Here is a 26,021-nt window from a genome sequence, read left to right on the forward strand (position 1 = left end):
CTCAAACTCACGGTGACCCTCCTGTCTCAGCCTACCGAGTGCTGGGATTACAGGTGTGCACCACCACACTCGGTCTGTTCCATTGTTTTAAGGCAATAAAGGAGACCTAAAATGTAGGCAAAGATGCCAAGACCATCCTGCTTTTAATTACTCATTGGGCATCTGGATCCTCATCCTTTAAGTCCATTACAGAAGCACACATGAAGTGCACTGGTGCTTCTGGAACAGGTGAAGAAGGAAGGAGACTGGACTCCTGCCCAAGGAGACTGGAAAATGCAGCCGAAATGGTATTACTCCTGAATATATACGGGTGTGCAAGGTCAGCTTTAGTCATGGGTATGTGTGTCTCCTCCAGGGAATAACCCAGCCCTAGAAGGGCAGAGAGCACGAAGATACCTTGGAACTTGGCCACTGGTTTATCCTGCTTCCCCATTTTTGGTGATCATCTGAGTTTGCTTTTCCTCTGAGAGGGTGGCATCTCAATTGTGGAAGCGCCCCTTTTTCTCATTCCCACCTACACTGCACACTGAGCACCCGCTGCATTCCTGCGAGTGACTGCCAGGGCGCTGACCTCCAAGATTCCAAGGGCTCTTCCACCGCCCCAGCCGGGGTCCTGCCGCCTACGGAATCCCCGCACACCCTGCACAGCAAGCAGCTTCTTCCGAAGGCCTGACGCCTACAGAACTCCTGGGGAGCGCGCGCCGCCGGCGGAACACAGCTTCAATTGCCCGCAGGAAGGTCGTGGGACCTGCCGCACCACCACTGCGTACAGTCGGCTGCCGCAGCACTGAGTCATAGACTGGTGCCGCCGGCCGCAGCCTCTCCCTCCCTACCAGACCTTGAGCTTCTTGTAGTAAGCAGAGGCCTCTCAGGACAGCAGCTACCATCCGGGCTGCCCTGACAGTGCTGTCTTGCCTGGGTCTCCAAGTGGGAGTAGCTTCTACTTCGGAAGAGCACAGGTCTGCCGGCCACTCGGCTGAGAACAGTCCCGGGGGCGGGTCCAAGGCGCTAGCGGGAAGCCGGCTTCTGGAACCCGCGGGGCGCGCCAGGGCCTGTGGTCCCAGCGACTGCGCAGCGCGGGCCCAACGGCCCCTCCCCCGGGCGCGCGCGACCCGGGCGCCATGGCGGCTGCGGCTACAGTTCCGCGGCCCGGAGCTGGGAAGCCCGCGGAGGCTGCTAGTCTGCAGTGGGCGACCCCTGAACCACGGGGGGTCGCGGTTGGGGCCAGGCCAGGCGACGACGAAGACTCGACTGTGCAGCCTCTGTGCAAGCCTCGCGGCATCTGCTCGCGGGCCTACTTCCTGGTGCTGATGGTGTTTGTGCACCTGTACCTGGGCAATGTGCTGGCGCTGCTGCTCTTCGTGCACTACAGTAACGGCGACGAAAGCACTGAGCCCGGACCCCCGCGCCGCTCCCCGGGCCCTCTGACCGTCCCTACCTTGGGTCCCCTCACCCGGCTAGAAGGCATCAAGGTGAGTATCCCCCGCCTTCCCCCCCCCACCTCTGGGCCTCCCGCGGCCGCACCCCACTACGGGTCTGAGCTGTGCGCCTTTTCCTCAGGTGGGGTACGAGCGCAAGGTACAGCTGGTCACCGGCAAAGACCACGTCATTCGAACCCTTAGCCTCAAGCCGCTGCTCTTCGGTAAGTCCACCAGGAACTTCCGGGAAGGGCCAAGGGCTGCAGTGGCCACTTGAGGCCCCTTTCAACCACGTGCTTTTTGTTTTGAAGATGGCCGCTTCAAAGTAGCCCGCCCTCACCAAAATAGGTAATAGGGCAACCTTTTCACACTCCCCTCTCAGCCATCCTCCCTGCAGTGGACTCTTCCATCACAGAGCTTCAGAATGCAACCCTATGGCTAGTGTACATTGACATTGCCTCTGGACATTTCATGCCACCACAAATTCTGTCACCTTCTAGAGTAGAGGAAGGGTAGGAGACTGACAGCCAGGTCCCAGCTGGTATCAGGCTTCTAGGAGAAATCACTTTTTAAGTTTTTATTTTATTATTATTTTTATTTTGACACAGGGTCTCACTATGTAGTTCAGGTAGCCCTTGAACTCATTATATAGCCCAGGCTGGCCTGGAACTCCCAGAGATCCTCCTGGCTCAGCCTCCCCAGTGCAGGGATTATGGGCATGTGCCACTGCACCTGATGGGAAATCACATTCCCAAAGTGGACCCTGTGATCTATGAGAAGCAGTGTATCCAAATGTGAATAAACTAGTGCCCCTTCACCGCCCCATGAGGGAACCAGGCAGGCACAGCTTTTGCTGCCAAAACTCTGAGATTCTTTTTAGGAGTCTTTTGTTTGTTTTTGTGGGGGTTTGTTTGTTTGTTTCAGTACCAGGGATCGAACTCAGGACCTTTCGCTTACAGGCCAGGTGCAGCGCTAAGTCCCTGGCCCTGTTTGTTTGGTTTTGAGATGAGGTCTTACTATGTTATCCAGGCTGATCTCGAAATCACTATCCTCCTGCCTCAGCATCCCAAGTGCTGGGATGACAGGTGTGCAGTACTTCCTGGCCGGATTCTTCTTTTGATTGGCCATTGTAGGTAGAACCTTTCAGGATAACCCCACCTAGAGCCGCATCATGGCTCATGTTTCCTGAGTTCCTATTACATGATGGGCTTCATGTAATTATTTAATTTTTTTGTTTGTTTTTTGTTTATGGTACCGGGGATCGAACTCAGGTCCTTGTACTTGCACAGCAGGCAGCAAAACCACTAAGCTAAATCCCCGGCCCTAATTATTTAATTTTTACAACACCCTTGTGAGGTGGAAGTCGATCCCACCCTGAGGCCAGTGAGTGACAAAGTGAGGTATGGAGAGCTGCAGTGGCTTGGCCAGGCTCATGCAGTAGTTCAGTGATGACCCTAGGATTAGGATGCAGGCATCTGAAAGCTACAATGATAGAGCCTACACATAACAACCACACTGTTAGCCTTGAAGACCCCAAAGTCCCACAAAGACTCCGTGCAAAGATGTTTTCATGAAGACGTGTAGGAAGTACGGAATCATTCTGGCTGGCTGTCAGGGAAGGATGATCTAGGCCAAAGGAGTGACACTCAGCCCATTACTGCCACACTGCTGTGAACAGACTGACTGAGAAGGTTGTGTTTTATCTGCCTTCCTCGAACCTGTACCTATCTAATTCAAAAGTACATTAGGTTACAACAGACACAAGGCCAAAGTTATTCTAATATTCAGCTGTCCTGTAAAGCAGAAAATGAGAAACCCAGATCTGAATCTCCCAAGAGTAAATTACAAGAAGCAGAAGAGATTTGACAGTGGGTAAACTGGTGCTGCTTAGGCTATCGCATAGGTCCCAATTTCTGCACATGGTTACAAAGGGATAATTAAGAGATTTGAGCACCTGTAGCATGAACTTCCTGTTTGTGGTTCTCATTTCCTCCAAAACAGATTACCTCCTGGCCAGTTGGTGAAAGATGGCCCAGGTTTACCTTGAAAGACCTGGGGCTTGTTTGTGAAATGAGATGGAGCAAATAGATAATAAGAAGTCCAAGTTCGAGAGAGGGAAACCACAGAATGGCAGTTCTGCAATGCTGTGGTATTGGATAAATCCAGGGAAGGATACCTCACCCAAGGAAGACCAGTGTCCCCCGTCCTCTCATACTTGCCTGTCTGTTCAGCCTTTGATCTGCTCATCCCAAAGAGGCAGGCAGAGCCGGAGGAGGATGGACTTGCTATAGGCTCCGCCTTCTCTAGGCTCCAAACCTGTGACCTGCCAGCTTCAGAGATCCAAGAAACCAGGGTTGAAGGCAGGATGCTCAAGATGTGGGCTGGAACATGGGGACTTGGGTCCTACCCCCAAGGTGGCTCCACGTCTGTAGAAGGGATTCTCACTACTGCAGGGAAGATCCTATGTAGCCCTCAATCTCTCTCTTTGGGGAGTCTCCTGTTTCCCACTCTTGTTTATAGAGGTACTTTGTAAGTGGGACCTGGGCCACAAAAGGCCCCATCCTGAGCTCTTGGATATACAAATGCCTACATGACTGTGGTAGGCATTTCCCAAGCATTGAGAATATTGGGAGTCAGCTGAGGACTTAGTCCTGTTCAGATCAGAAGGAAAGTGTCATTATCATGTCTCTGGGGACATTCCCTTCCTACAAGTGGCTCACTTCTCCCTCCACTCCATCGTGCCTCACCCTCATTCTGTCTTTAAACAACCAATTTTATCTCTTATCTCCCTTCTTTAAAAGCCTTCAAACCCCTTCCTTTTTTTTTCTTCTATGCAGTGCTGGGAATGGAACCCAAGGCTTTGCACATGCTGGGCAAGCGTTTCACCACTGAGCTACATCTCCAGCCCTATAGACTCCCTGTTTCACTTCTTGGTCTCACGTGATGCTTCAGAGCCCTCTCACCTCTTTGACCTCATCTCTTGCCACCCTACCCCCCCAATCCCTGCCAGTCCTCAGCACCAAGCTCACTGATCCTCAGGGTCTTTGTATGTGTGGTGATTTCCTCACTAGACTAGAGCTAGGCCTGGCTCTTCCACAGATGGTGGCTTCAGCTCCATGAGGTATCTGCTGAGATTACCCATCCTCAGAGACCTCTCTGTACTCAGACCAGTCTTGAGAGAGTCCCAAGCACATTGTTACATCCTTGCTTGCTTATCTTCTCAGCACATAGCACTGCCAAGAACTATTTCTGTACTCACTTTTGTCCTTTATGCCTCTGTCCCTGAGGTGAGCTGTGTTTGTGGGAGGGTTGATCTGTTCGGGCTGTATGTCCAGCAGCCAGAATTGTGTCTTCTACTGATAATCGGCTGTGTGGAGAGGTTGTGTGTTCAGCCCATGCCAGCACCTATCTGCTTGTACAGTGACTCCACCCCCACCCTCTATTCGGCCAGCAAGAGTTTTAACCCATTTTTCTTGACTACAGAAGATAAACAAGTAATAGCAACCAGTATACAAAACAGAGTATTTTGAAGTCATGACTGCTTTATCAGGATTTCTGAATGTATTCTTTCTCAGCTATATCAGATCACTGTGCCCATGACAACACTGGAGGCCCAGAAGTAGGGAAATCATTTCTGTGTGCATATTAGTTTAAGTTTTTAAGTGCATGAATGCAGTTTTCTGCATCTTCCACCCCCTGTCCTACCATATGCACACCTCTGATGTTGTATGCACTGCTGCTTTATAGAGCCACAGACTCAGTGAAAGTCAAGCAGGTATAATTGAGTCTGAGGCTGCACAGGCAGCACGCTGCCCAAGGGGAGCATAGCTTGAGCCTGTGTGCCTGCCGTGAACCTTAGCATGGAGTACCTAAGCATGTGGGCAGCCACAGGGTGTTTGGTAAGCCGTCATCCCAGGCCTGGGGAGGACAGGAAGGTAGTCTTTCCTGTTGGGCACATCTAGTCACCACGGAGCCTAACTCCATGCTTCTTGGCCAAGGTGAGCACTGGGGTCAGAAAGCAGTGCCATCCTGCTGTTCCTGAAGCCTCTCTGCCCTGTGGTCTTCAAATCTGGGGCAGAGGCAGGCAACAGAAAAGGTTCTGTATGTGTCCAGGAGGGCACACATGGTTTGTATGGTCACTGCAGAGGTTGTGACTAAAAGTCCCATGCTCTCCCTGATAGGGTTAGCTTCTCTTCTTGGCAGTGGTGCGGTGTATAGCCAGCTGCAGATTTCGGTGCCCCCAGCTCTAGGCATAGGCTATGGTTACCAATAGGTGGCCACCCTGTATCTTCCCACTTAACACATAGAAGGTCCCTGCCTGGCTTCCTTGAAGGAAGTTGTGCATACATTTGAGATCTAGCTGCACCTTGTTAGTGTTGCAGGGTGGGAACCAACTCGGTTGGGCAGTGATTCTGTCTTCGACACCTCTAGTCTTAAGTCAGGTTCCTGGGGATGCCACCCTCCGTAACAGAATTTCTGGCTTGTTTGTTTCATTTTTGTTTTTGTAACATCCAAGTTTGGTTTTTTGTTTTGGTTTGGTTTTTTTATAATAAACCATGTTTGTAAAGGAATTTATTTTTTAGCTGTTACCAGGCAAAACATTTGCAGTTCCCTCTTTCATTTGCCCTAGTATGCAACACAGACACCATGGCCCACAGAGAAACATCCACAGTGCAAGATTGCTGGCCAGGGGTAGCCACAGTGAGGCGAGCTAGGCTGCAGCATGGATAGATGACCCTGCAGGGTGGAGGGAAATGGTGGTGGTAGGTGGAGCCTCTGGTGCTTCTAGTGCTGCCCTGGCCCAGAACTCTCCCTGGTTGCTGGGCAACAATACTCTGGTCACCTAGCAACAGCCTAGCTTTCTGGCTTTCTCTGCTTGCACATATCACAGCGTTCAGCCCTCTCTTCTTGGTCTCATGTCCCCAGATTTTCTCCCTTAACTCAGGCTTTTTTCCAGTTTTCCAGAACACCTTCCCATCCCCCAGCTCCTGGCCATCCAGTGTACGAAGAGGGTATGGAGGGCCCTGAATGTGCCTGTAATCACCCGCAAGGGAGAAATCAGGCTCCTCTCTCTTGTCCTGAAAGGCTTTCAGGACACAACAGTCCTTGGCTAGGGCTGGGGCTGACACAGAGTCTAAATGAGCCCATTCTTGCTGCTGCTGACATTACCCAGAGGCTCTTGCGAAGGCCTTGTTCTGCAGAGTAGGAGCTGGGGGAAATATTGTTCACAGGATAGGTTAACCAGAAGAACAGCCTTGTGACCACTGGGATCTGGGAGAAACAGCTCCTGGGAGGGGTAGGGGCTCAGCTCCCCCTCTTGCCAGCATCCCTGAGGTGGATAGAGCTTCCATGCCTTGCTGGAAAGTGACTTTCAGCCCCCAGCCTGAAGCAGCCTGCAGCCTGCCGTACCTTGACATGCAAGAGCCTTAGATGGTTTGTGGTTATAGACCAAGGGTCCAAGCCCACATGCTCACTATTGGTGGTCCCTTGATGGTCCCATAGGCATTGCTTCTCTGGCCAGAAACAGTCTTATAAAACAATCCTTCATTTTCCTCTCTTCCTTTTCAGCATCCAGCACACTGTTAAGTGGTCAGAGGATTAGTGAAGAGCTGAGCTGCTCTAGGAGGCCTTAGCTAAAGATACCCATCAAGGACTTGGGAGCCCCTGCCCTACAGGGGCAAAGAGGGAGCGGAAGAAGAGGTGGGCATTGGGGTGGCACTCCCAGGCAAGCAGGGACAACCAGCGGACCGACTGCTGGATGGCCTCAGCTGCTGTGTTGTGGTCCAGCATGTTGGGCAGCTGCATCTCTATATAGCCAGTGTTGTAGCACAGTGCCAAAGCTTGGGGGATGAGCATGCACTGGGGACCCCCTAGTGTGCCATGGCTCCATGGCATTGTTAGCACCGCCAGCATCCACAGCCCTGTCTCCTCTCCATCACCTGATTCTCTGCCCTATCCTTGATGAGTTGAGTTTGAGGACCTCATAGGGCAGTACTCACTCCTGCAGATGTTTGCAAAGCTCCTGGTTAGGCTCCAACATGATGACTGTGCTGTTTGCTTTTAGCACAGCCATCGTAGAGGTGATAAAGGCAGCATTTCCACTGGCCTGTGGATTACTGGCACCTAATAAACCTCTGTCTGTCTGTCTGTCTCTCTCTCTCTCTCTCTCTCTCTCCCTCCCTCCCCTTCCCTCTCTCCCTCCCTCCCTCCCTCCCCTCTCAACCCTTTCTTCCTTTTTTATCTTATATGTTAAGCAATCCAGAGGTGACTGTTGATAGCAGTTTGGTGTAACCATTGTCCAGCAGTGCTGGCTCCCAGTGGCTGGCTCATGCCCTTCTTGGGCTTGGTGGTTTTCAGGGTTGTGCAGGCTGGGGTTGGGAGTGTTTGTTCTGTCCTCGGTGTCATCACCTGTGATCATATCAACTACCCCTGGAAGCTGCATCTGGGTGTGAGTGTAGATTCTGGGTACAGCAGCCAGGGGCCCTGGGCAAGTCACTGATGGGATTGGAAGGGTGACTGTAGGGATTAAGGAGTGGGTTATTGCAGGAAATTTTTAGGACAGTTAGTGTGTGGACTGAGTCTGCACTGCATGTGGTCTGCTATGATCACTATTTTTTGTTAAATGGTTCTGGAGATTAAACCCAAAGCCTTTGCTTTGAGCTACATGCCAGTCTTCTTATTTTATTTTGAGATAGGGTCTCACTAAACAGTCACCAAGTTGCTCAGGCTGGGTTCCCAAGCTGCTATGATCACTACTTAAAACTGCTCCCATCCTGAGGCCATTTTCCTTCTTGGCAGTGACTGGATACCCCCTACCTCCAGTACTGGGGACTGAATCCACCGATCCAGGGGCACTCCATTATTGAGCTACTTACTCCCCAGTTCTTTTTTGTAGACAGGGTCTCACTATATAATTCAGGCTGGCCTTGAACTCACTATGTAGCCCAGGCTGGCCTCAAACTTGCAGCAGTTCTCCTGCCTCAGCCTTCCAAGTGCTGGGATTACAGGCATGCACCACCACACCCAACGTTGTTCATTTTTATTTGAATAGCACTAAAAAGCAAAAATTAGAGCAAGAACCAGCCACAATCTCCCTACTCTTAAAATATGTCTTCAGCAAAAAGAAGAGACAAACCCTAACCCTTAGGTCTACTTTCAGACCTTCAGGCACCCCAAGGTGGGGGATTAGCCCATCTCCAGCTTACCTCCCAGGACCCCCTTGGAAAATGTGTTGTGGTCATGAATGAGAGACCCCACATGCCAAATCTCAGCCAGCCTTGGCAGGATACCTCACCTTGACATAGGGTCCAGAGCATACGTAAAGGGTGTGTAAAGTCCTCCAGTCCTGGGAGCCACCTGGAAGCACCCTAGAAACCCTGCAGGGAGGAAGACACTAGGTGCACAGTGCCTCAGTTCAGTGTGTGGCCTCACCTACCCGTCTCCTGGCAGAAATTCCTGGCTTCCTGAGTGATGAGGAGTGTCGGCTCATCATCCACCTGGCACAGATGAAGGGGTTACAGCGCAGCCAGATCCTGTCCACTGAAGAGTATGAGGAAGCCATGAGCACTGTGCAGGTCAGCCAGCTGGACCTCTTCCAGCTGCTGGACCAGAACCACGATGGTCTCCTACAACTCCGAGAGGTTGGGACCTGGGGCCTAAGTAGGCACAGGGTGGGTGCGCCTATAAGTACTTCTTTGATGGTGTGGCACTTGTTGAGCTCAGCTCTGACCCTCACAGGTGGAGGCTCCTACAGGCCTGTGTGGGCATCCCAAGACCAAGGGCCCCCTTTCTTTTGTAGAGAGGCCCTCCCTTGCTGCTCTGGATATGCCAGAGGATGGGAGGAGGATCCATTAAGGGTGATGGAATTTATCACCACAGATTTTTTGTTTTTGTTTTTGTTGAGGTAGAGTCTTGCTATGTAGTTCAGGCTGGCCTTGAACTCACTATGTAGCTCAGGCTGGCCTCGAACTCCTGACAATCCTTCTGCCTCACCCTCCCAAGTACTGGGATCACAGGTGTGCACCATCACACCTGGCTGCACCAGTTTTTGAGTGCTGTTCCTTCTGTGGACTGGATTTCTTGCTATGATAGCTGGGGGCTCCTCAGAACTCATGATGGATGGTGGGGGGCAGCTCTAAGGTGGCCAACATTTCTCTGTATGCCCCTCACACCTGAACTGCTGAGAGAAGTCTGGCAGTATTGAGGATTCCATTGTTCACACAGCACTGCACTTAACATGGCCTTCTTGAGGGTCCCAGTAGCCAGGTCCTGGCCTGGGGGGTATGTGTATGTGACACAGGCATCTTTCTTTCCGCCTCTAGCCAGCAGTACTTCTGAAGTATTGGGTTGAGAAAGCCAGTGGCTCCCAGGCCTCTCACTGTTTCCTGGCCAGCTCCTCAAAGGCCTCTGGACCTGCCTGTCATCTCTCCTTTCAGCTTGGGAACCTCAGGCTCTGTCTTGTGTTTTCACCCATGTCCCATCACTGGACCCCTTAGCTCTACCGCAAGAATTGGGCCATATGGCTCTTTACCACTGGAGTCACCCCATTGAGGGACCCTCTTGTGCTTTAGGTCCTGGCCCAGACTCGCCTGGGAAATGGATGGTGGATGACTCCAGAGAACATTCAAGAGATGTACTCTGCGATCAAGGCAGATCCCAATGGTGATGGTGAGCATACACCCCTCCATAGTGTAGTCCCTTGAGTTGCCTCCTCCCAGCTGTACCATCTTAAAAGCTGGGGCCCTTCCCCCACTGCTGGCAGCCTCCATCCCAGCTCCCATAGTGACTTCAGGTGAGGAAGGGAGGAACCAGCTCTTCCCTTTATCCCTAGGAAGCAGGCAGGCAGCCAGATCTCTCATTGTTCTTGGTGACAGTCTTTTGACTCCCTGAAGGAATGTAGAATCGAGGACACAGGAAGTTGGGCTACTAGTAGGTAGAGGGCAGAGGACATAGAGTCAGAGCGAGGAAACAGTGAACCCAGCCAGTTTGGGTTTGGCTGTTCTCCTTGCTCCATGCACCTTTCCAGACGGGCACTGGGTCCACCCCATCACAGCCTCCCTGCTCTATGCAAGGCCTCCCTGACCTTCCTTCAGCCCAGCTGGAGTCTTGCTGAAATATCAAAGTGCTAGTGTTACTAACTATTGGGGGCAGGTGTGGGTCCAGGGGAGTTGTCATGCAAGGGTCTCAGACACCTTTGATAATAACCCTTAAAAGCTTTCTGGAGCTGGGCTTGGTGGTGCACACCTGTGATCCCAGCACTTGGGAGGCTCAAACAGGAGGACAGATGCAAGTTCTAGGCCAGCCTAGAATACATAAGCAAGACCCTGCTCCCCCCTACCAAAAAAAAAGAAAAAAGAAAAAAAAAGGGGTTTCTGAAGTGTAATCTTCACCTTTGTGCCCAAATTCTGGACCAGCTGAGGAAGAGACAGAAGTCAAATAGGACTTGGAAGCATGGCCTAAGCCTGGTGAACCTGGAGTGAAGAATTAGGAGGCTAGGACTTGAGGCCTGAGAACTGTCATACTGCCCTCAGCACAGAGCTGGGATCAGATGCACAGCCCTTGAATGGCCCTCACCCTCACAGGGCCAAAGGGGTAAGAGGTCTCCTTCAGATCAGCCAGAGCAAGATAACGCGGAGCAAAGACCACTGCTCTTCTGCAGCCCCAAGAGGGTAGAGCCTTGCTTTGTGGTTTGGGGAGAGGGTATTCCTCACTGGGCCAGGTGTCTGGCTTTCTCTACTAAGGTGGACTGGTCACCCAGTAGGGAGTACTGGCCAGGTGGGTTCCACCCAGGATGGGCCCTGGGGTCATGAGGGAGACTCTGGGACAGGCCCTGCTTGCACCCTACAGTGGAAGGCCCTGGCAGAGACCCAGCATCAGCTTTGCTCTCCTAGGCCTCTACAGGTTGGCATGTGTACATCACACTCTAGAGCCCTCAGAGTTCCAAGGTCACCTGTGGCCCATTCAGCCCTATGCTCATGCTTCCTCTGGAGGCTCTGCTGTGGCACTCTAATAGGGGTTGTGCTTCTTCCTTTTGGGGCCCAAATCAAGGCTTAAACTGAGAAAATGAACTTCTCTGGGTCTTCCCTTAGGGCCCGATGTGACAGAAACCAGGTTCATCTGACCCAAGAGTCGAGGTGGGGACAAGTGCACATGGTCCCCAGGGCCAGGGCTGCTGCCGCCTTTGGGGTAGGTAGGGAGGTGCTGCCTGCCACTGGTCTCTCCACGTTGGCCTGGCAGTCACTAACGATAGTGCCCTGTGCAGGAGTGCTGAGTCTGCAGGAGTTCTCCAACATGGACCTTCGGGACTTCCACATGTACATGAGGAGCCACAAAGGGGAGTCCAGCGAGCTGGTGCGGAACAGCCACCACACATGGCTCTACCAGGGGGAGGGTGCCCACCACATCATGCGTGCCATCCGCCAGAGGTGAGCAGCTGGGGCTGCCTCCCCAGGGCAGGGCCTCCACAGAGGTCCATGGGTGGGGCCAGAAGAACAGAATTCACTAGCTGATTCAGGATTAAATTACATTCTTAGACCAAGATGGGGCCCACTGGAAGACAGGCAATTAACACAAGCAAATTAAACCTAGTTGTGGGCAAACAGTATACAATTGGGATTAGAAATCAAGCTTTTGTTTCCTGCTAATTAGAGAAATGACTCCTTATCTCTGCCCATAAGGGCCCCTAACCCTGGCCAGCAAGGCTTTTAAATAAGTAGCCTGGTTACTGAGAGGAGGGTCTCAATTCCTCCCAATTAAGTAGAAACCTCCTTGCCACACAGTGGGTGTCTCCATCCCTGTCATCCGGGGAAAAAGGCTCATCATGTGTGACCCCTGCCTGTTCTTACAGGACCAGTCTAGGATGACTCAAGGAGCTTCTAAGGGGGTGGTCAAGGGAAGAGCTTATGGCAGGCCCAGGGTCGACCGTGCCAGCTCCTTAACAAATTGCCTTGGATGGGGCTGCCCACCAGAGTGCTGCATCTCACTCGCCTGTCACCTGAGATCGTGGAACTCAGTGAGCCGCTGCAGGTTGTGCGATACAGTGAGGGAGGCCACTACCATGCCCATTTGGACAGCGGGCCTGTGTACCCAGAGACCATCTGCTCTCATACCAAGCTGGTAGCCAACGAGTCTGTACCCTTCGAGACCTCCTGTCGGCAAGTACCTTCCACCTAGGAGCTGGCTTTGATTCCCCAAACAGGTACCCCCATGACAGTCACAGCCTGGCCCTGTGGGCGTGCCCCTTGACAATGGCATGGGGCCCAGAGTACCCTGGACCACTCTGGTCAATGATGCCCTTATCTCTCCCCTGAGTTGTTTACTGAATTACAGGAAATGGGTGGCTACTGACCATTGTGCCCACTTGAGTTAACACAGACCCAGATACCCCAGGCACCAAAACTTGCCCCCAGAGCTCTAAAGTAAGGGTCAAGGCTGGGCTCCTAGCTCCTTCTGTCCCTTCCCGCAGATATGGATCTTGACTCAACTGTTGAGGTCTTCAGTCTCAGATTCTAAAGTTGTGCCCACCTCCCCTGCCTAGGTACAGGATTAGGTCTCTTCATGTGGCTCTTCCAGTCCTCAAGACCTTTTGCATGATTTTTCTGCTTCTACTAGCTTGCCTTTCCCAGCCAGGCTCTTGGTAAGGGTCATGTAATTTAGCTAGTAAGTGTGATCTTGGCCAGAGACATTGGCACACATATTCAAAGACTGGATTTGTGGGTACTGGCCTACCCTGTTGTCATCCATCACCACCTAGCCCTCTGGCCTCTGGGAACCTGAGCAGCTTATTCTGCCCACATGTAAGCCCTGGGAATGTGCTAAACTGGGACCCTGCTCAGCAGCCCCCCTGTCTTACAGCTACATGACAGTGCTGTTTTATTTGAACAATGTCACCAGTGGGGGCGAGACTGTCTTCCCTGTAGCAGATAACAGAACCTACGATGAAATGGTAAGGGCTAACTGGGTTGGGGTTAGGGGTTGGCAGGACCTTGGGCAAATGTAGTACACATCTGGGTGCTTGGGTATACAGTGGGAATTCTGGGGAAGTTGGCCTGAAAACTCCATCATTTTGGCTGTCCACAGAGTCTGATTCAGGATGATGTTGACCTCCGTGACACACGGAGGCACTGTGACAAAGGGAACCTTCGTGTCAAGCCTCAGCAAGGCACAGCAGTCTTCTGGTACAACTACTTGCCTGATGGGCAAGGTGAGGGTCTATGGCCAGGCATGGGGGTTCCCTGAGGGCAGCTTCCCTTTATGGAGCCCCTTATGCCACCCTGGAGGGTCTGTTCCTGGCTGCCATCCAAATGCTTTTCTAGCCTGGGCCTCCCAGAGCCCATCCTGTAGTGACGGCTATAGGCTACCCCAGCACTAGTGCCACTCCCGGTTATCTCAACCTCTGTCATTCCCTGATACCTCAACCTTACTGCTCTCTGGAGCTGGGACATGTCCCTCGCCAGCCCAGACTGCAGAGTTGTGGACAGGCACAGCGGTAAAAGTAGTTTCAGAAGGCCAGTGGTGTTGACTGTACATTAGCGGGGTGAAATCCTGAGCCCCCAAGGAAGCCATGGCGTTGGGTGTTAGCTGCCCCGAGGCTTGGACCCACCCTTGCTTTGTCCTCCACCTGTCTGGGGCCAAGCACAGGCCAGCCCAGCCCGGCCGGAGGCCCCTCACATCCTGTCCTGTGCTCATGCCATACTCCTTTCTAGGTTGGGTGGGCGACGTGGATGACTACTCGTTGCACGGGGGGTGCCTCGTCACACGCGGCACCAAATGGATTGCCAACAATTGGATCAATGTGGACCCCAGCCGGGCACGACAAGCCCTGTTCCAGCAGGAGATGGCACGCCTATCCCGCGAAGGCGGCGCCAACTCGCAGCCCGAATGGGCCCTGGACCGAGCCTACCGCGACGCGCGCGTGGAGCTCTAAAGGGAGGGTCAGCCAGACTCCCACTGAGCCGCGCACCCCCAGGTCGTGGGCTTGGCTCTCGTCCTCTACAACTGCAAAGTCCTGGCCGATATCTTGTCCCGAGCCTGCCTGCAGCCGCGATTTCGGCCCAGTTCCCGTGTTCGTGTTATTTATTATGTGCGGACCCCATGCTGCTCGGTCAAATAAACTCCTGTGGCTTCTAGTTGCCGGGCAGACTAGCTCTGGGTCGGTGGAGGATGGGAGAGGAGGCGGGCGGCCTGAGCCGGTGTGGCTCCGTCCTCACATTTCGCCAATCAGAAGCCGGGCTGCTCGAGGGGAAGGTCTTCATTGGGCCCAAGCCGCAGGTCCGGCTAAGGGCGGGCGCCGCGGATCTCTAGTTCTCGCGAGAGTGCAGGTGTCTTCGCCGCGGAGGCAGCGGGGCCAGAGGATCGACATGGATGCTCTCGGAGACTACGTGTGGCCGCGGGCGACCTCCGAGCTCATACTCCTCCCGGTTACGGGGCTGGAGTGTGTGGGGGACCGGTTATTAGCGGGTGAGATTCGACTCGAGACTCGCTGGCGAAGAAATTGAGCACCCCAGTGGGTCGGGGTACAAGGACAAAAGGATGCTAGGGTGGGGTGGGCGGCGGGCTGAGGCCGGCCGGGAACGAGGGCCATTCCGAGGAGGGCGGGCAAAGGTGGTGTGGCCCTTACAGCCTTTCTTCAACACTGCAGCCCAGTTGCGGGGAGACGCGGCTTGGGGAAGAATGGGCAGCCCTCCGAGGTTATGCGGCGAGCGGAGGGAGGTGTGGGGGCGTGGTCCAAGGGGTGTGTCGGGGCGGGGCATCACCGGGAGGCTGAGGAGTGGAAGGCCCTTAAAGAGTGTCGGGGAAAATTGCCTATGAGACCTTTTTGAGTAAGGCAGTGCTCAGAGAGGCGGGCGCTGGGGTCCCACCGAGGACTGGCTCAGAAGGCACCGGCCTGTGGCTGGCTGCAGAGGCTTGGATCTGCGGTGTCAGGATCCTGGGAAGCAGTACGGCCTGATAGGAAGCCACTAGTGACCGATGATACTGAGTGTTTTATAAGGGTTCCAAGGCCAGGTGCCGGCTGTCAGGCCTTGAGTGAGCAGCCACTAGCCCTAAGAGGGGCGTGTGCGTGTACGAGTGGTGCGTGTACGAGTGCTTTGATCTGCTGTGGCGGATCTGGAAGTACAAAATTCTGCAATGAGCTAAAATCCTAAAGATTGTTGAGGAAACAGCTAAAGTAGAACCAAAGATAAGTTCCTGGCAGACGGTGGGCTTGTCAAAGCCCTTGAGGCTGGGAGAATTTGTCGTTTTGGGGCAAAGAATTCTGTTGAGTCTGGAGCCGGTGTGGGGCCTGGGGGGAAAAGTAGCTGGAAAAGGAAGCAGAGGCTAGAGTGTTTTAGACCTTCATCTGACCTTATCACTAAAGGCAATGAAGAGGACTCACTACAGGTTTTGTTATTTAAGATTTTAATTTTTTGGTTTTTTTGTGGAGCTGGTGTGGAACCCAGAACCATGAGAAGGGGCATGCTAGGCAAGCACTCTACCAGTGAGCTGCATCCCCAGGCCAATTTTTTTTTAAGGGGGAAATAATTTATTCTTTCTTTCTTAAAGTCAGATGTAGAGCTGGGGGTGTTCTTCAGTGAAGGCCCTGGGTTCCTTCCCCACCATTGAGAAAGGGGCAGGGTAGCTACAGGCATTGCCAGATCTACTCACTGGGTCCAAAAGACTCCACATTTCTCCACATCTTGGCCTCTCTCTCTGAATTCTTGGCTGTTGGCTCCATTTTCAGCCAACTTTACCCTTATGACTCCACTTAAGGCTTTAAGTTGAGAATGACTTGGAAAATGTAAGTTAGAAAGCACAATTAATGTTTTCTTATGACATTTTATAGTATAATTCTTTACTTTTTTTTTTTTTTATTGGTGCTGGGTATTGAATCCAGAGTCTCATACATGCTATAACTATCATGAAGCTACAGACTAAACCCATAGCTACAGTTCTTTTGTTTTTGTTTTTGGTACCAGGGATCAAACTCAGATCCTTGAGCTTGCAAGGCAGGTGGTGGAACCACTGAGCTAAATCCCTGGCCCTTAGCTACAGTTCTTTGTTGGTGGTGGTGGTGGTGGTGATGGTGGAGGTGGTGGTTTTTTGAGACAGGATCTCGCTATGTACTTCAGGCTGGCTTCAAACTCATGAAGATCCTTCTGCCTCAGCCTCAAGAGTACTGGAATAACAGGCATGTGCCACCACACTTGGCAGCTACAATTCTTAAATTCTATCCATGTGGCTGAGTGTGGTGGTGCAGACCTGTAATCCCAGCTTTCTAGAAGGCTGAAGCAGGAGGATTGAAAATTAAAACCCAGCCTGGGCAACTTGGCAACTTAGCAAGACCTTATCTCAGAATAAAAGATGAAAAAGAGTGAAAGTGTTGAAGATATAGCTCAGTGAGAAGGCCTTGAGTTTGATTCTCAGTACAGAAAAGCAAGTCATTGATAGGGCCAGGGATTTAGCTCAGTGGTTTCACCACCTGCTGCGCAAGTGCAAGGGCCCGAGTTCGATCCCCAGTACCAAAAAAAAAAAGTCATTGATGAAGGGAACAGAGAGTTGCACTGCAAAACTGAGTTCAGCTGGGCCGGGTGTGGTGGTGCACACCTGTGAGCCCAGCATTCAGGAGGCTGAGGCAGGAGGATCTCTGCGAGTTTGAAGCCAGCCTGGACTACATAGTAAGTTCAAGGCCAGCCTGAACTACATAATGAGACCTTGTCTAAAAAAAGAAAAGAAAAAAAAAAGGCAAGTCCACCTGAAGCTGAGACCAAGGGTTTTCTAAGGTTCAAGCTGTGGTATTTTGCTGATACATCCATAGGCTACATGCTGAGAAGTCTCGCTGCCCCATCTCTTCTCTATGGATCATCAGAGTTAGGTGAGCAGTTCTGATGTGGCTCTTTGGCTCTGTCTAGGTGAGGGGCCTGATGTCCTGGTATACAGCTTGGACTTTGGTGGGCATCTGCGGATGATGAAGAGAGTGCAGAACCTGCTTGGCCACTATCTTATCCATGGGTTCCGGGTTCGACCAGAGCCCAATGGAGACCTGGACTCAGAGGCCATGATAGCTGTATTTGGAAGCAAGGGACTCAGAATTGTGAAGATTAGCTGGGGTCAGAGCCGCTTCCGGGAGCTCTGGCGCTCTGGCCTATGGAACATGTCTGACTGGATCTGGGATGTACGCTGGCTTGAAGGTAATGTGGCCTTGGCCCTGGGTCACAACTCAGTGCTGCTGTATGACCCTGTGGTAGGATGCATGCTACAGGATGTACCCTGCACGGACAGATGCACCCTCTCCTCAGCCTGCCTGATTGGAGAGACTTGGAAGGAACTAACCATAGTGGCAGGCGCCGTTTCCAACCAGCTTCTAGTCTGGTACCCAGCAGCTGCTCTAGCAGACAACAAGCCTGTGGCACCTGACCGACGGATCAGTGGGCATGTAGGCGTCATCTTCAGCATGTCCTACCTGGAAAGCAAGGGCTTGCTAGCAACAGCTTCAGAAGACCGAAGTGTCCGTATCTGGAAAGTTGGTGACCTGCGGGTGCCTGGAGGTCGGGTGCAGAATATTGGACACTGCTTTGGACATAGTGCCCGTGTGTGGCAGGTCAAGCTGCTAGAGAATTACCTTATCAGTGCAGGTGAAGACTGTGTGTGCTTGGTGTGGAGTCATGAAGGTGAGATCCTCCAAGCCTTTCGGGGCCACCAGGGCCGTGGGATCCGGGCCTTGGCTGCTCATGAGAAACAGACCTGGGTTATCACTGGGGGTGATGACTCAGGCATTCGGCTGTGGCACCTGGCAGGACGTGGGTACCCGGGATTAGGGGTCTCGGCTCTCTGCTTCAAGTCCCCTAGCCGGCCAGGTACCCTCAAGGCCGTGACACTGGCTGGCTCTTGGCGACTGTTGGCAGTGACTGATACAGGCACCCTGTACTTCTATGACCTTGAGGTCAAATGTTGGGAGCAGCTGCTAGAGGATAAGCACTTCCAGTCTTACTGCTTGCTGGAGGCAGCTCCTGGTCCTGAAGGCTTTGGACTGTGTGCTATGGCCAATGGGGTAGGTTGCGTCAAGGTTGTCCCCATCAACACTCCAACTGCTGCTGTGAACTGTGCCCTATTCCCCGGGAAGGTCTATAGCCTGAGCTGGGCCCTGCGTGGCTATGAGGAGCTCCTGTTGCTGGCCTCTGGCCCTGGTGGAGTGGTAGCTTGCCTAGAGATCTCAGCTGCACCCTCTGGCAAGGCCATCTTTGTCACAGAACGTTGCCGGTACCTGCTGCCCCCGAGCAAGCAGAGATGGCACACATGCAGTGCTTTTGTGCCCCCAGGTGACTTCCTGGTGTGTGGAGACCGCAGAGGCTCTGTGCTCCTATTCCCCTCCAGACCAGGAGTGCTCAAGGACCCTGGGGTTGGAGGCAAGGCTGAGCCTGGAGCTGGGGCACTTGGAGGGGATGGTGGCACAGGTGGGGCTGAGAATGCTGTGGCTGAGTGGAGCCCTGTGTCTACCCTCCATTCTCTGCATGGGAAGCAGGGTGTGACCTCAGTCACCTGTCATGCTGGTTATGTGTATACCACAGGGAGGGATGGTGCCTACTACCAGCTCTTTGTGCGAGGCAGCCAGCTCCAGCCAGTCCTACGGCAGAAGACCTGTCGGGGCATGAACTGGGTTGCTGGGCTTCGAGTGGTGCCTGATGGGAGCATGGTCATCCTGGGTTTCCATGCCAACGAGTTTGTGGTGTGGAGCCCTCGGTCACATGAGAAGCTGCACGTGGTCAGCTGTGGAGGAGGCCACCGCTCCTGGGCCTTCTCCGATACTGAAGCAGCCATGGCTTTTGCCTACCTCAAGGATGGGGATGTCATGCTCTACCAGGCTCTGGGTGGCTGCACCCGGCCACATGTGATCCTCCGGGAGGGTCTGCATGGCCGGGAGATCACCTGTGTAAAACGTGTGGGTGCCATCATCCTGGAGCCTGAGTTTGAAGTGCCCAGCTTGGAGCAGCCTGACTACTTGGAGCCTGATAGCGAGGGGCCTGGCCTGACCGACATCGTGATCACCTGCAGTGAGGACACTACTGTCTGTGTCCTTGCACTCCCCACCACCACAGGCTCAGCCCATGCCCTCACAGCTGTCTGCAATCATATCTCCTCCGTGAGAGCTTTGGCTGTGTGGGGCCTCAGCACCCCAGGCGGCCCTCATGATCCTCAGCCAGGTCTGACTGCCAATGTAGTGTCTGCAGGTGGTCGAGCAGAGATGCACTGCTTCAGCATCATGGTCAGTCCTGACCCTAGCACCTCAAGCGGGCTTGCCTGCCACGTCATACACCTTTCATCCCACCGGCTAGATGAGTACTGGGACCAGCAGCCCAATCGGCATCGCAAGGTCAAGGTGGACCCTGAGACCAGGTAATGCAGACTCCCAGGCAGGAGTTCGAGGTGGGATTATGCAGGGCCAGGTGTCCCTACATTTGCAGGCTGCCCCTGACAGCTCTCGTTTCAGGTACATGTCCCTTGCTGTCTGTGAACTTGACCGCCCTGGCCTTGGCCCCCTTGTGGCTGTAGCCTGTAGTGATGGGGCAGTGAGGTGAGTGCACAGGGGCCTAGAGGGTGGAGACAAAGGGTGTGAGTGGTCCAGGATGAGTTCTGAGCTGGGCTACCCTCTGGCCCCCAGGCTCTTTCTCTTGCAGGACTCTGGGCGAATTCTGCAGCTTCTTGCTGAAACTTTCCACCACAAGCGCTGTGTCCTCAAGGTCCACTCCTTTACACATGAGGCACCCAACCAGCGGCGGTGAGGGGCTGCATGGTGGTCCTGCCTGGGTGGATGGGGAGTTCCTGTTGTTCTCCATCCATTTTACTCGCTTGGCTTCCCTGCCCTGGATTTCAGGCGGCTGTTCCTGTGCAGTGCAGCTACTGATGGCAACCTGGCCTTCTGGGACCTTACCACTGTGCTGGACAGTGGTTCTACTGTCCTTGAGCCTCCAGCAGACCCTGGCCTTCCCTGCCGTGAGTAACCAGTGTGCAACTGGGGCTACCTCTCCCCACCTCTCACTTTGCTCTCACACACAAGGGCCCTAAAACCCATCTTCTTTCTCTAGGGCTGGGCACTCCCTGCATGACGCTCCAGGCCCACAGCTGTGGTGTCAACAGCCTGCACACCTTGCCCACATGTGAAGGCCACCATCTTGTGGCTAGTGGCAGTGAGGATGGCTCCCTCCATGTCTTTGTGCTCGCTGTGGAGACACCAGAGGTGGAAGAAGCTGTGGGTGAGCCTGAGCTGGTGCCCCAGTTACATGTGCTAGAAGAATATTCTGTCCCCTGTGCACATGCTGCCCATGTGACAGGCCTCAAGATCCTGAGCCCCAGCCTCATGGTCTCAGCCTCCATTGACCAGCGTCTGACATTCTGGCGTCTGGGACATGGTGAGCCCACCTTCATGAACAGCACTGTGTACCATGTGCCAGATGTGGCTGACATGGACTGCTGGCCTGTGAGCCCCGAGTTTGGCCACCGCTGTGCTCTTGGGGGCCAAGGGCTTGAGGTTTACAACTGGTATGACTGAGATGTCCCACGGTGGCCAGTGTGCTGGGTATGGGGCCTGCTCACAGGCAGTGGAGCAGGGATCGACTGTCTGTGCCTGTGCCCAGCATGCCTCGAGGAGAGGCTGTGGCAGCCATGGGTTCCTGACTCCAGAGCAGGACTAGAGGTGAGTAGAGTGCTGCTTGGGTGGACAGAGAAGACACCCTGCTTCCTACCACAGGACAAAACTTTATAGCAAGCAATTTATTTTGATTCCAAGGTCCTAACATCTGTGGCTATTACTTTCTTTTCCCAGTTGATAATTTTGTAAACATTCCCAGATGTTGAGCTCTCTGTGACGTTAGATGTGGCTCAGTGGTGGGAGACCCAGCATAGCCAGGCCAGCGTGGAGCACCTCACGAATGGCTCTTAGAAGTTGCAGGCGGGCAAACATCTGACCAAAGAGATGTGGCCGAGCCTCCTGAAGGAGAAGGGACCTACTGGTCTCATCCTCTGCTTCCCTTGGCTTCACTCTGTAACCTTCTGCACCTCCCACACACCCCCTTTTGCTGTGCTCACCCCTAGGATGTGTACCCGGTTGTAGTATGAACTGAAGTCCATGCTGAGCTGTACCAAGAACTTGCATACCTAGAGATAGAGATTGAGTCACTGGCTTGTGTCTTTGGCCCAGAATAAAGTAGAATGTGTTGTGTCTGTCCTAGTGTTCTAAGACTCACTGTTTCTGTGCGAGCACTGATGTGGAGCCCTGGGCCAGTGCAGAACAGGCCTGCAATCTGGCTGAGCAGGTCCGGAAAGGGAAGGACACTATTGAAGAGCAGCAGCCACTCCCCCTGCAGGGGAGAAGGGTGCTGGGAGGGAAAGTCCAAGCCTCCTGCTTCTGCCAGCTACCCAAAAGGGGCACTCACCTCATCATGCAACAGTGAGAAGTCCAGACTTTTCACGGATGGAAAAGTGGGGTACAGACCTTGTTCCATATTGCGCTTGTAACCCTCAAAGAGTGTGGCAAGACGGGCACAGTTATACATGACAAAGATACCACTTTTTGTGCCCTTTGTGGAGATGATGTCAGCGAGGAGGAGCTGGGGAATGGAGGCAGAGCTGCGGAAAGGGCAGACACCACACCCTGTCACCCCAAAATCAGTCCTGTGAGATGCCCAGGCTCACCTGACTCTGTGGGGCTGTGCTCAGCATCTCAAACTTGATAGTGGCCACAGTGAGAAGCTCAGAGATCTCTGTCCATGCTGGGTCTGGGTGAGTATATATCATCAGTCTCTTTAGACAAGGAGCACGGAGGGGTACAAATGACCTGCCCCTATTCCAGGGCACAGCCAGGGTCTCCCAGGCGCACCTTGTGCCAGATCACTACCATGCTTCAGTGCTGAGGCCTTGCACACCTGGGCATGCCGGAGCCTGCATTTGTGAAGAGAAGACCCAGTGGGTACAGCCCAGCACAGACCCCTGTCCCCTATCTCAACTTCCCTGGCTGGGGTGGCCTTCCAGCCTCACTCACTCATAGTACTCAGGGGCAGTCATCAGAGTGCTGGGTGCACCAGCTACTTTCACTGGGCCACAGACCAGGTGCTTCTGTGGAAGAGAGCAGGGACTCAGCTCAGTTAGTGTTGCCCTGTAGCCATAGTCTCTTCAGGAACCAAAATCTGCTGCCTCTACTCCAGCCTGACCCACTCTCAATGTGTAACCACCAGGCTTGGTGCCTTGCAAGCCCAGCCCTTCAAAACACTATTCTTGAGTGTTCTTCAGACCTACCCCAAGAAGACTTCTGTACCCACTGGACATGCCAGCTCAGTAATTCAATCTCCCCTAATTTCTGAACCCATCAGCTAACAGGCTCTTGAGTTTTCAAGGACCCTCTGAGGTTGCAGGAACTCCACCATCAATAACCTACCTGTCTGAGAGGAGCCTGGTCATCCAATTTCCACCAAAGCAAGTCCAACTTTTGTTGCTGGAACTCCTCTTCACAGCTTACCACATGTATAACCATGCAGCTGTCTACATCAGAATCTGGGGGCTTACAAGGGAAGAGGGCAGTCACCGCAGAAATGCAGGCTATATGGTTTGCTAAAGGCCTGCAGGACCGGGAGTTACTAACCAGGACTGGGTAGTTGCCCTTGGGCCAATGCTGCACAGCTTCCTGCAGCTCAGCTAACACACACAGCAGCTCCTCAGTCACTGCAAAGAGAACACAGATGTTAAGGCTGCCCAGGTGGGCAGAGGTACACCCCTCCTTTCTGCTCTGATTGGCTCCAAGTCCCACCCAGGCACTTGTCCACGTTGGGGTCATAGCCAGCCCCACGGCCCTGTTCTTTCACCAGCTCCTTCAGGCCCAGTCTGCCCAAAACACCCGGGGGTAGTGTCTCCTGGTCTTGGGCAGAGGTGAACTTTGCAAGCACGAAGTCTCTTAGGGTTTCCGCCGGTGCATTTTTCGAGGCAGTGGGCCAGTCCACTCGCAGTTTCTGCAGAAAGGTTGGTAGGTGCGGGTCCTGCACTGCAGGAACTAAGCGCACACACACCCTGTAAAGAGAGGGGGAGGCCTCAGCCTGTGCAGCAGCTCCGTATTGCCAACCCTCTGCGCCACTTCACAGGTCCCTTTTCCACCCTGGCCTCGGCCTCCTTATACCCTTGACCGCGCAGAGCTCGCGCCAGGTGATCAGCCACGAGTACGGCCCGCAGCTGGCTCAAGCGGAGCGCGCCAGGACTGCAGCGCAGCGCTGGGCAGTGCAGGAGGATGCGCAGGCCTGGTGAAGCGCAGTTGGCCGGCGTAGCATAGGAGGCCACAGCGCCGAGGACGCGCTCAAAGACAACAGGCCGCTGAAGCTGGAGCGACAAGCCCGCGGGTGTCGGCGCGCAGCACAGTACTGGGGCCACCCCGGGGCCCTGCAAGCCGGCGAGGGCACGGAGCACATGCTCGGGCACCTGAGGGCAGACGAGTGGGTGAGCGGGCGCAGATTCCCGCCAGGCCTGTGGTACACATCCCGCCGGGCTCACACCCACCTGGCCGTCCCCGAAGCGCGCTTGTAGTGCGCGTCGCGGCGCCAGGAAATCTCGAACTCGCAGGTGCCGGGCATGTGTCTCTTTAAACCACACTGGGTCGCCAGGCCCTAAAGCCGCATTTAGGGCCCCTAGTGTCTCCCCTACTCCAAGACGTTCCGTCGCCATAGCGACCGGAAAGAGCTACCCGAACCGGAAGCAAATCGTCAGAGGCGGAACTTCCGGCAGCGCGGACGGAGAAGACTAGGCTCTGGCTGAGACCTGCGGTGAACAGGTGCGTCCGAGCTGAGGGGCGGTGCCAGCTTCCAGCCCTCGGCGCCCAGTGGGCAGGCTGCTTTGCTCCTGGACCCGAGTCCGAAACCTCGGGGCCCGCTCTCATCGCCCGACATTAGTAGTCAGAAAAGCATCCTCGCGACCGGGTTGAGGCTCAGGCCAGACGCCTAGTCATTAAAGTCTCATCTCTGTATGACGATGTTTCATTGCACCGTCCTAAACGTAATTAAGCGTCAGAGCCAGTTTTGGTGGCTAAAGTTTGTAACCCCAGCAGGCTAGGACGCAAGAGGATCGCAAGTTCGGGCCCAGCCTGGGTTAACAGCGAAACACTGTTCAAAATAAGGATGGAGGGGCCGGGGATTTAGCTCAAGGTCCCGAGTTCCATCCCCGGTACCAAAAAAAAAAAAAAAAAAAAAGCTTAGAACTCACAAAATAAGGGTGGAAATTTGGCTCAGTGCGAAGGCCCTGGGTTCAATCCCCAGTACAGAGAGCAAACAAACAAAAAAAAACTGCCCTAAGTGTGTTGTCATTAGAAAAGACAGTAACATTAAAGACATACACTTTTACTACCCCCCCATCTTATTTTTAGCTGGGCGTGATAGAACATGTCTGTAATCCCAGCACTCTGAGACAGGAGGATCGAAAGATCTAGCCCAGCCTGGGCAATTTTAGCTTTTATCTTTGTTTGTTTTTTGAGACAGGGTCTCTGAATATAGTTAAGGCTAGCCTTAAACTATGTAGCCCAGAGCCTGGGTAATTTAGTAAAATAAAGACTAAAAGGCTGGTGATATAGCGCAGTGAGAAGACCCTGGGTCCAATCCCCATACAACAAATTTTCAAAATCTTGTATCTTGTGTTTGACAGTTTCAGGTTGTCTTTCCTCATTTGAGATATGGGTGTTATTTCTAATAAATACGCAGTTTGATAGAATTACTCAACTTTTCATGATACCTAATGAATTAGAAGTTTCAGATGGTTTCTAGAATTGCTAGCTTTTTTTTTAACACAAGCTTTGGCTACAGCATTCACGCTGGCCTTGAACTCATGGAGATCCTCCTGCCTCAGCCTCCCAAGTGCTGAGATTACAGACATGTATATTTCCACTTTACCCTGGTGTACAATACTTTGGCAGCGATCTATCTTTTTACCACTTCTTGATTTAGGAAACAAGCCCGTTTGGGCTAGTAAATCAAGGTGACCATGAGGAGACCCAGCCAAACAGACCTCAGTAGGCAGAGCCTGCTCTACCAGTGAGAAAGCCCTTTCCTCTGTCCCACAAGAGTTCCCAAACAGTTTCCTTTCAATGGAACACGACTTCCACTCTCTTCCTAACAGACTGAACCCAAGCCCTATCTCTGGTCTAGAGAAGCGGGGAGCCTGCAACTCAGGGAGGAGGGAAATCTAAGGACAGGAAGAGCTTAGTAAGGCCTCTTTCTGGGTCAAGGCTGTGGGACCTGCTGGAAGGTGCCGAAAGAGCACTGGGCGGACACGACATTCCCGATGGCTTCTCGGGTGCCCACTCAACGGGAGTGATCGTGTCATTCCAAAGCACTTTCTGCGCCGGAGGTGCACAGCCCGGACTCTTGACAGCAGAGATGGGCCCCGCCGGACTTAAGCTGCTCTCGGCCCACCAGACGGTTGCGGGGTGGTTTTCCCCAGGAAGTGCGAAGCTATCTTTAGGGAGGTGGGGTTGCCCAGCCCCACCTCGAGGACTGGGTCTTCCTCTCCAGCGCTCCCGGACAGATCAGGAGATGGACGTGGCCACCTCTGGTCCGGGTGCATCTGGAGGCACGAGACCAGAGCGGCACGGCAGTGTCTGGGCAG

The 26,021-nt window shown here is 53.5% G+C and overlaps 3 protein-coding genes across 12 annotated transcripts; 2 read left to right on the top strand and 1 right to left on the bottom strand.

Annotated features, from left to right (window-relative positions):
- Positions 1 to 528: 528 nt before the first annotated feature.
- P4htm (prolyl 4-hydroxylase, transmembrane) lies at positions 529 to 14,545 on the top strand. 2 transcript variants are annotated; one of them, XM_004835139.3, is made up of 9 exons: positions 529 to 1,472; positions 1,561 to 1,642; positions 8,868 to 9,058; positions 9,989 to 10,085; positions 11,680 to 11,842; positions 12,386 to 12,571; positions 13,272 to 13,362; positions 13,497 to 13,620; positions 14,123 to 14,545. In XM_004835139.3, the coding sequence occupies exons 1-9, from the start codon at positions 1,122 to 1,124 to the stop codon at positions 14,341 to 14,343; spliced, it is 1,506 nt and encodes a 501-aa protein (XP_004835196.1). In that variant the 5' UTR covers positions 529 to 1,121; the 3' UTR covers positions 14,344 to 14,545. The 2 variants fall into 2 exon arrangements, with proteins under 2 accessions (XP_004835196.1, XP_021115724.1); XM_021260065.2 differs by having other exon boundaries at positions 539 to 1,472; positions 8,868 to 9,088.
- Positions 14,498 to 21,615, top strand: Wdr6 (WD repeat domain 6). Of its 4 annotated transcripts, none has more exons than XM_087186035.1 (6): positions 14,498 to 14,876; positions 17,306 to 19,787; positions 19,870 to 19,965; positions 20,053 to 20,169; positions 20,266 to 20,384; positions 20,477 to 21,615. In XM_087186035.1, exons 1-6 carry the CDS (start codon positions 14,498 to 14,500, stop codon positions 20,938 to 20,940), a joined length of 3,657 nt encoding a protein of 1,218 aa, XP_087042161.1. In that variant the 3' UTR covers positions 20,941 to 21,615. The 4 variants fall into 4 exon arrangements, with proteins under 4 accessions (XP_087042161.1, XP_087042163.1, XP_087042162.1 ...); XM_087186037.1 differs by having other exon boundaries at positions 14,650 to 14,876; positions 19,882 to 19,965; XM_087186036.1 differs by having other exon boundaries at positions 14,746 to 14,922; positions 19,882 to 19,965.
- Positions 21,147 to 24,220, bottom strand: Dalrd3 (DALR anticodon binding domain containing 3). Of its 6 annotated transcripts, none has more exons than XM_004833986.4 (12): positions 23,928 to 24,220; positions 23,554 to 23,849; positions 23,191 to 23,447; positions 23,026 to 23,105; positions 22,822 to 22,944; positions 22,429 to 22,502; positions 22,267 to 22,328; positions 22,083 to 22,165; positions 21,824 to 21,997; positions 21,635 to 21,722; positions 21,477 to 21,545; positions 21,147 to 21,378 (listed from the first exon to the last, which is right to left on the bottom strand). In XM_004833986.4, the coding sequence occupies exons 1-12, from the start codon at positions 24,090 to 24,092 to the stop codon at positions 21,314 to 21,316; spliced, it is 1,536 nt and encodes a 511-aa protein (XP_004834043.1). In that variant the 5' UTR covers positions 24,093 to 24,220; the 3' UTR covers positions 21,147 to 21,313. The 6 variants fall into 6 exon arrangements, with proteins under 6 accessions (XP_004834043.1, XP_087042171.1, XP_004834042.1 ...); XM_087186045.1 differs by having other exon boundaries at positions 21,635 to 21,748; positions 21,824 to 21,967; positions 23,928 to 24,213; XM_004833985.4 differs by having other exon boundaries at positions 21,635 to 21,748; positions 23,928 to 24,207.
- Between the last annotated feature and the right edge of the window lie 1,801 nt (positions 24,221 to 26,021).

This window comes from Heterocephalus glaber, unplaced genomic scaffold, assembly GCF_053883595.1.
Source record: "Heterocephalus glaber isolate CG9 unplaced genomic scaffold, H.glaber_assembly_v1.0 deba00001504, whole genome shotgun sequence".
Taxonomy (NCBI): Eukaryota; Metazoa; Chordata; class Mammalia; order Rodentia; family Bathyergidae; genus Heterocephalus; species Heterocephalus glaber.

Bases quoted from the DNA above. Each gene is read 5' to 3' on its own strand.
- P4htm (XM_021260065.2), top strand. From the start codon at position 1,122: ATGGCGGCTGCGGCTACAGTTCCGCGGCCCGGAGCTGGGAAGCCCGCG. The intron at 9,089-9,988 runs GTGGGTGCGCCT...CTTGTGCTTTAG, and splicing joins GGGGCCTAAGTAGGCACAGG to GTCCTGGCCCAGACTCGCCT. The intron at 13,363-13,496 runs GTAAGGGCTAAC...GGCTGTCCACAG, and splicing joins ACAGAACCTACGATGAAATG to AGTCTGATTCAGGATGATGT.
- Wdr6 (XM_087186035.1), top strand. From the start codon at position 14,498: ATGTGCGGACCCCATGCTGCTCGGTCAAATAAACTCCTGTGGCTTCTA. The intron at 14,877-17,305 runs GTGAGATTCGAC...GGCTCTGTCTAG, and splicing joins GGGGGACCGGTTATTAGCGG to GTGAGGGGCCTGATGTCCTG. The intron at 20,385-20,476 runs GTGAGTAACCAG...TTCTTTCTCTAG, and splicing joins AGACCCTGGCCTTCCCTGCC to GGCTGGGCACTCCCTGCATG.
- Dalrd3 (XM_013069933.3), bottom strand. From the start codon at position 24,092: ATGGCGACGGAACGTCTTGGAGTAGGGGAGACACTAGGGGCCCTAAAT. The intron at 23,850-23,927 runs GTGGGTGTGAGC...GTCTGCCCTCAG, and splicing joins CGCGCTTCGGGGACGGCCAG to GTGCCCGAGCATGTGCTCCG. The intron at 23,448-23,553 runs GTATAAGGAGGC...CTCTCTTTACAG, and splicing joins CGAGCTCTGCGCGGTCAAGG to GGTGTGTGTGCGCTTAGTTC.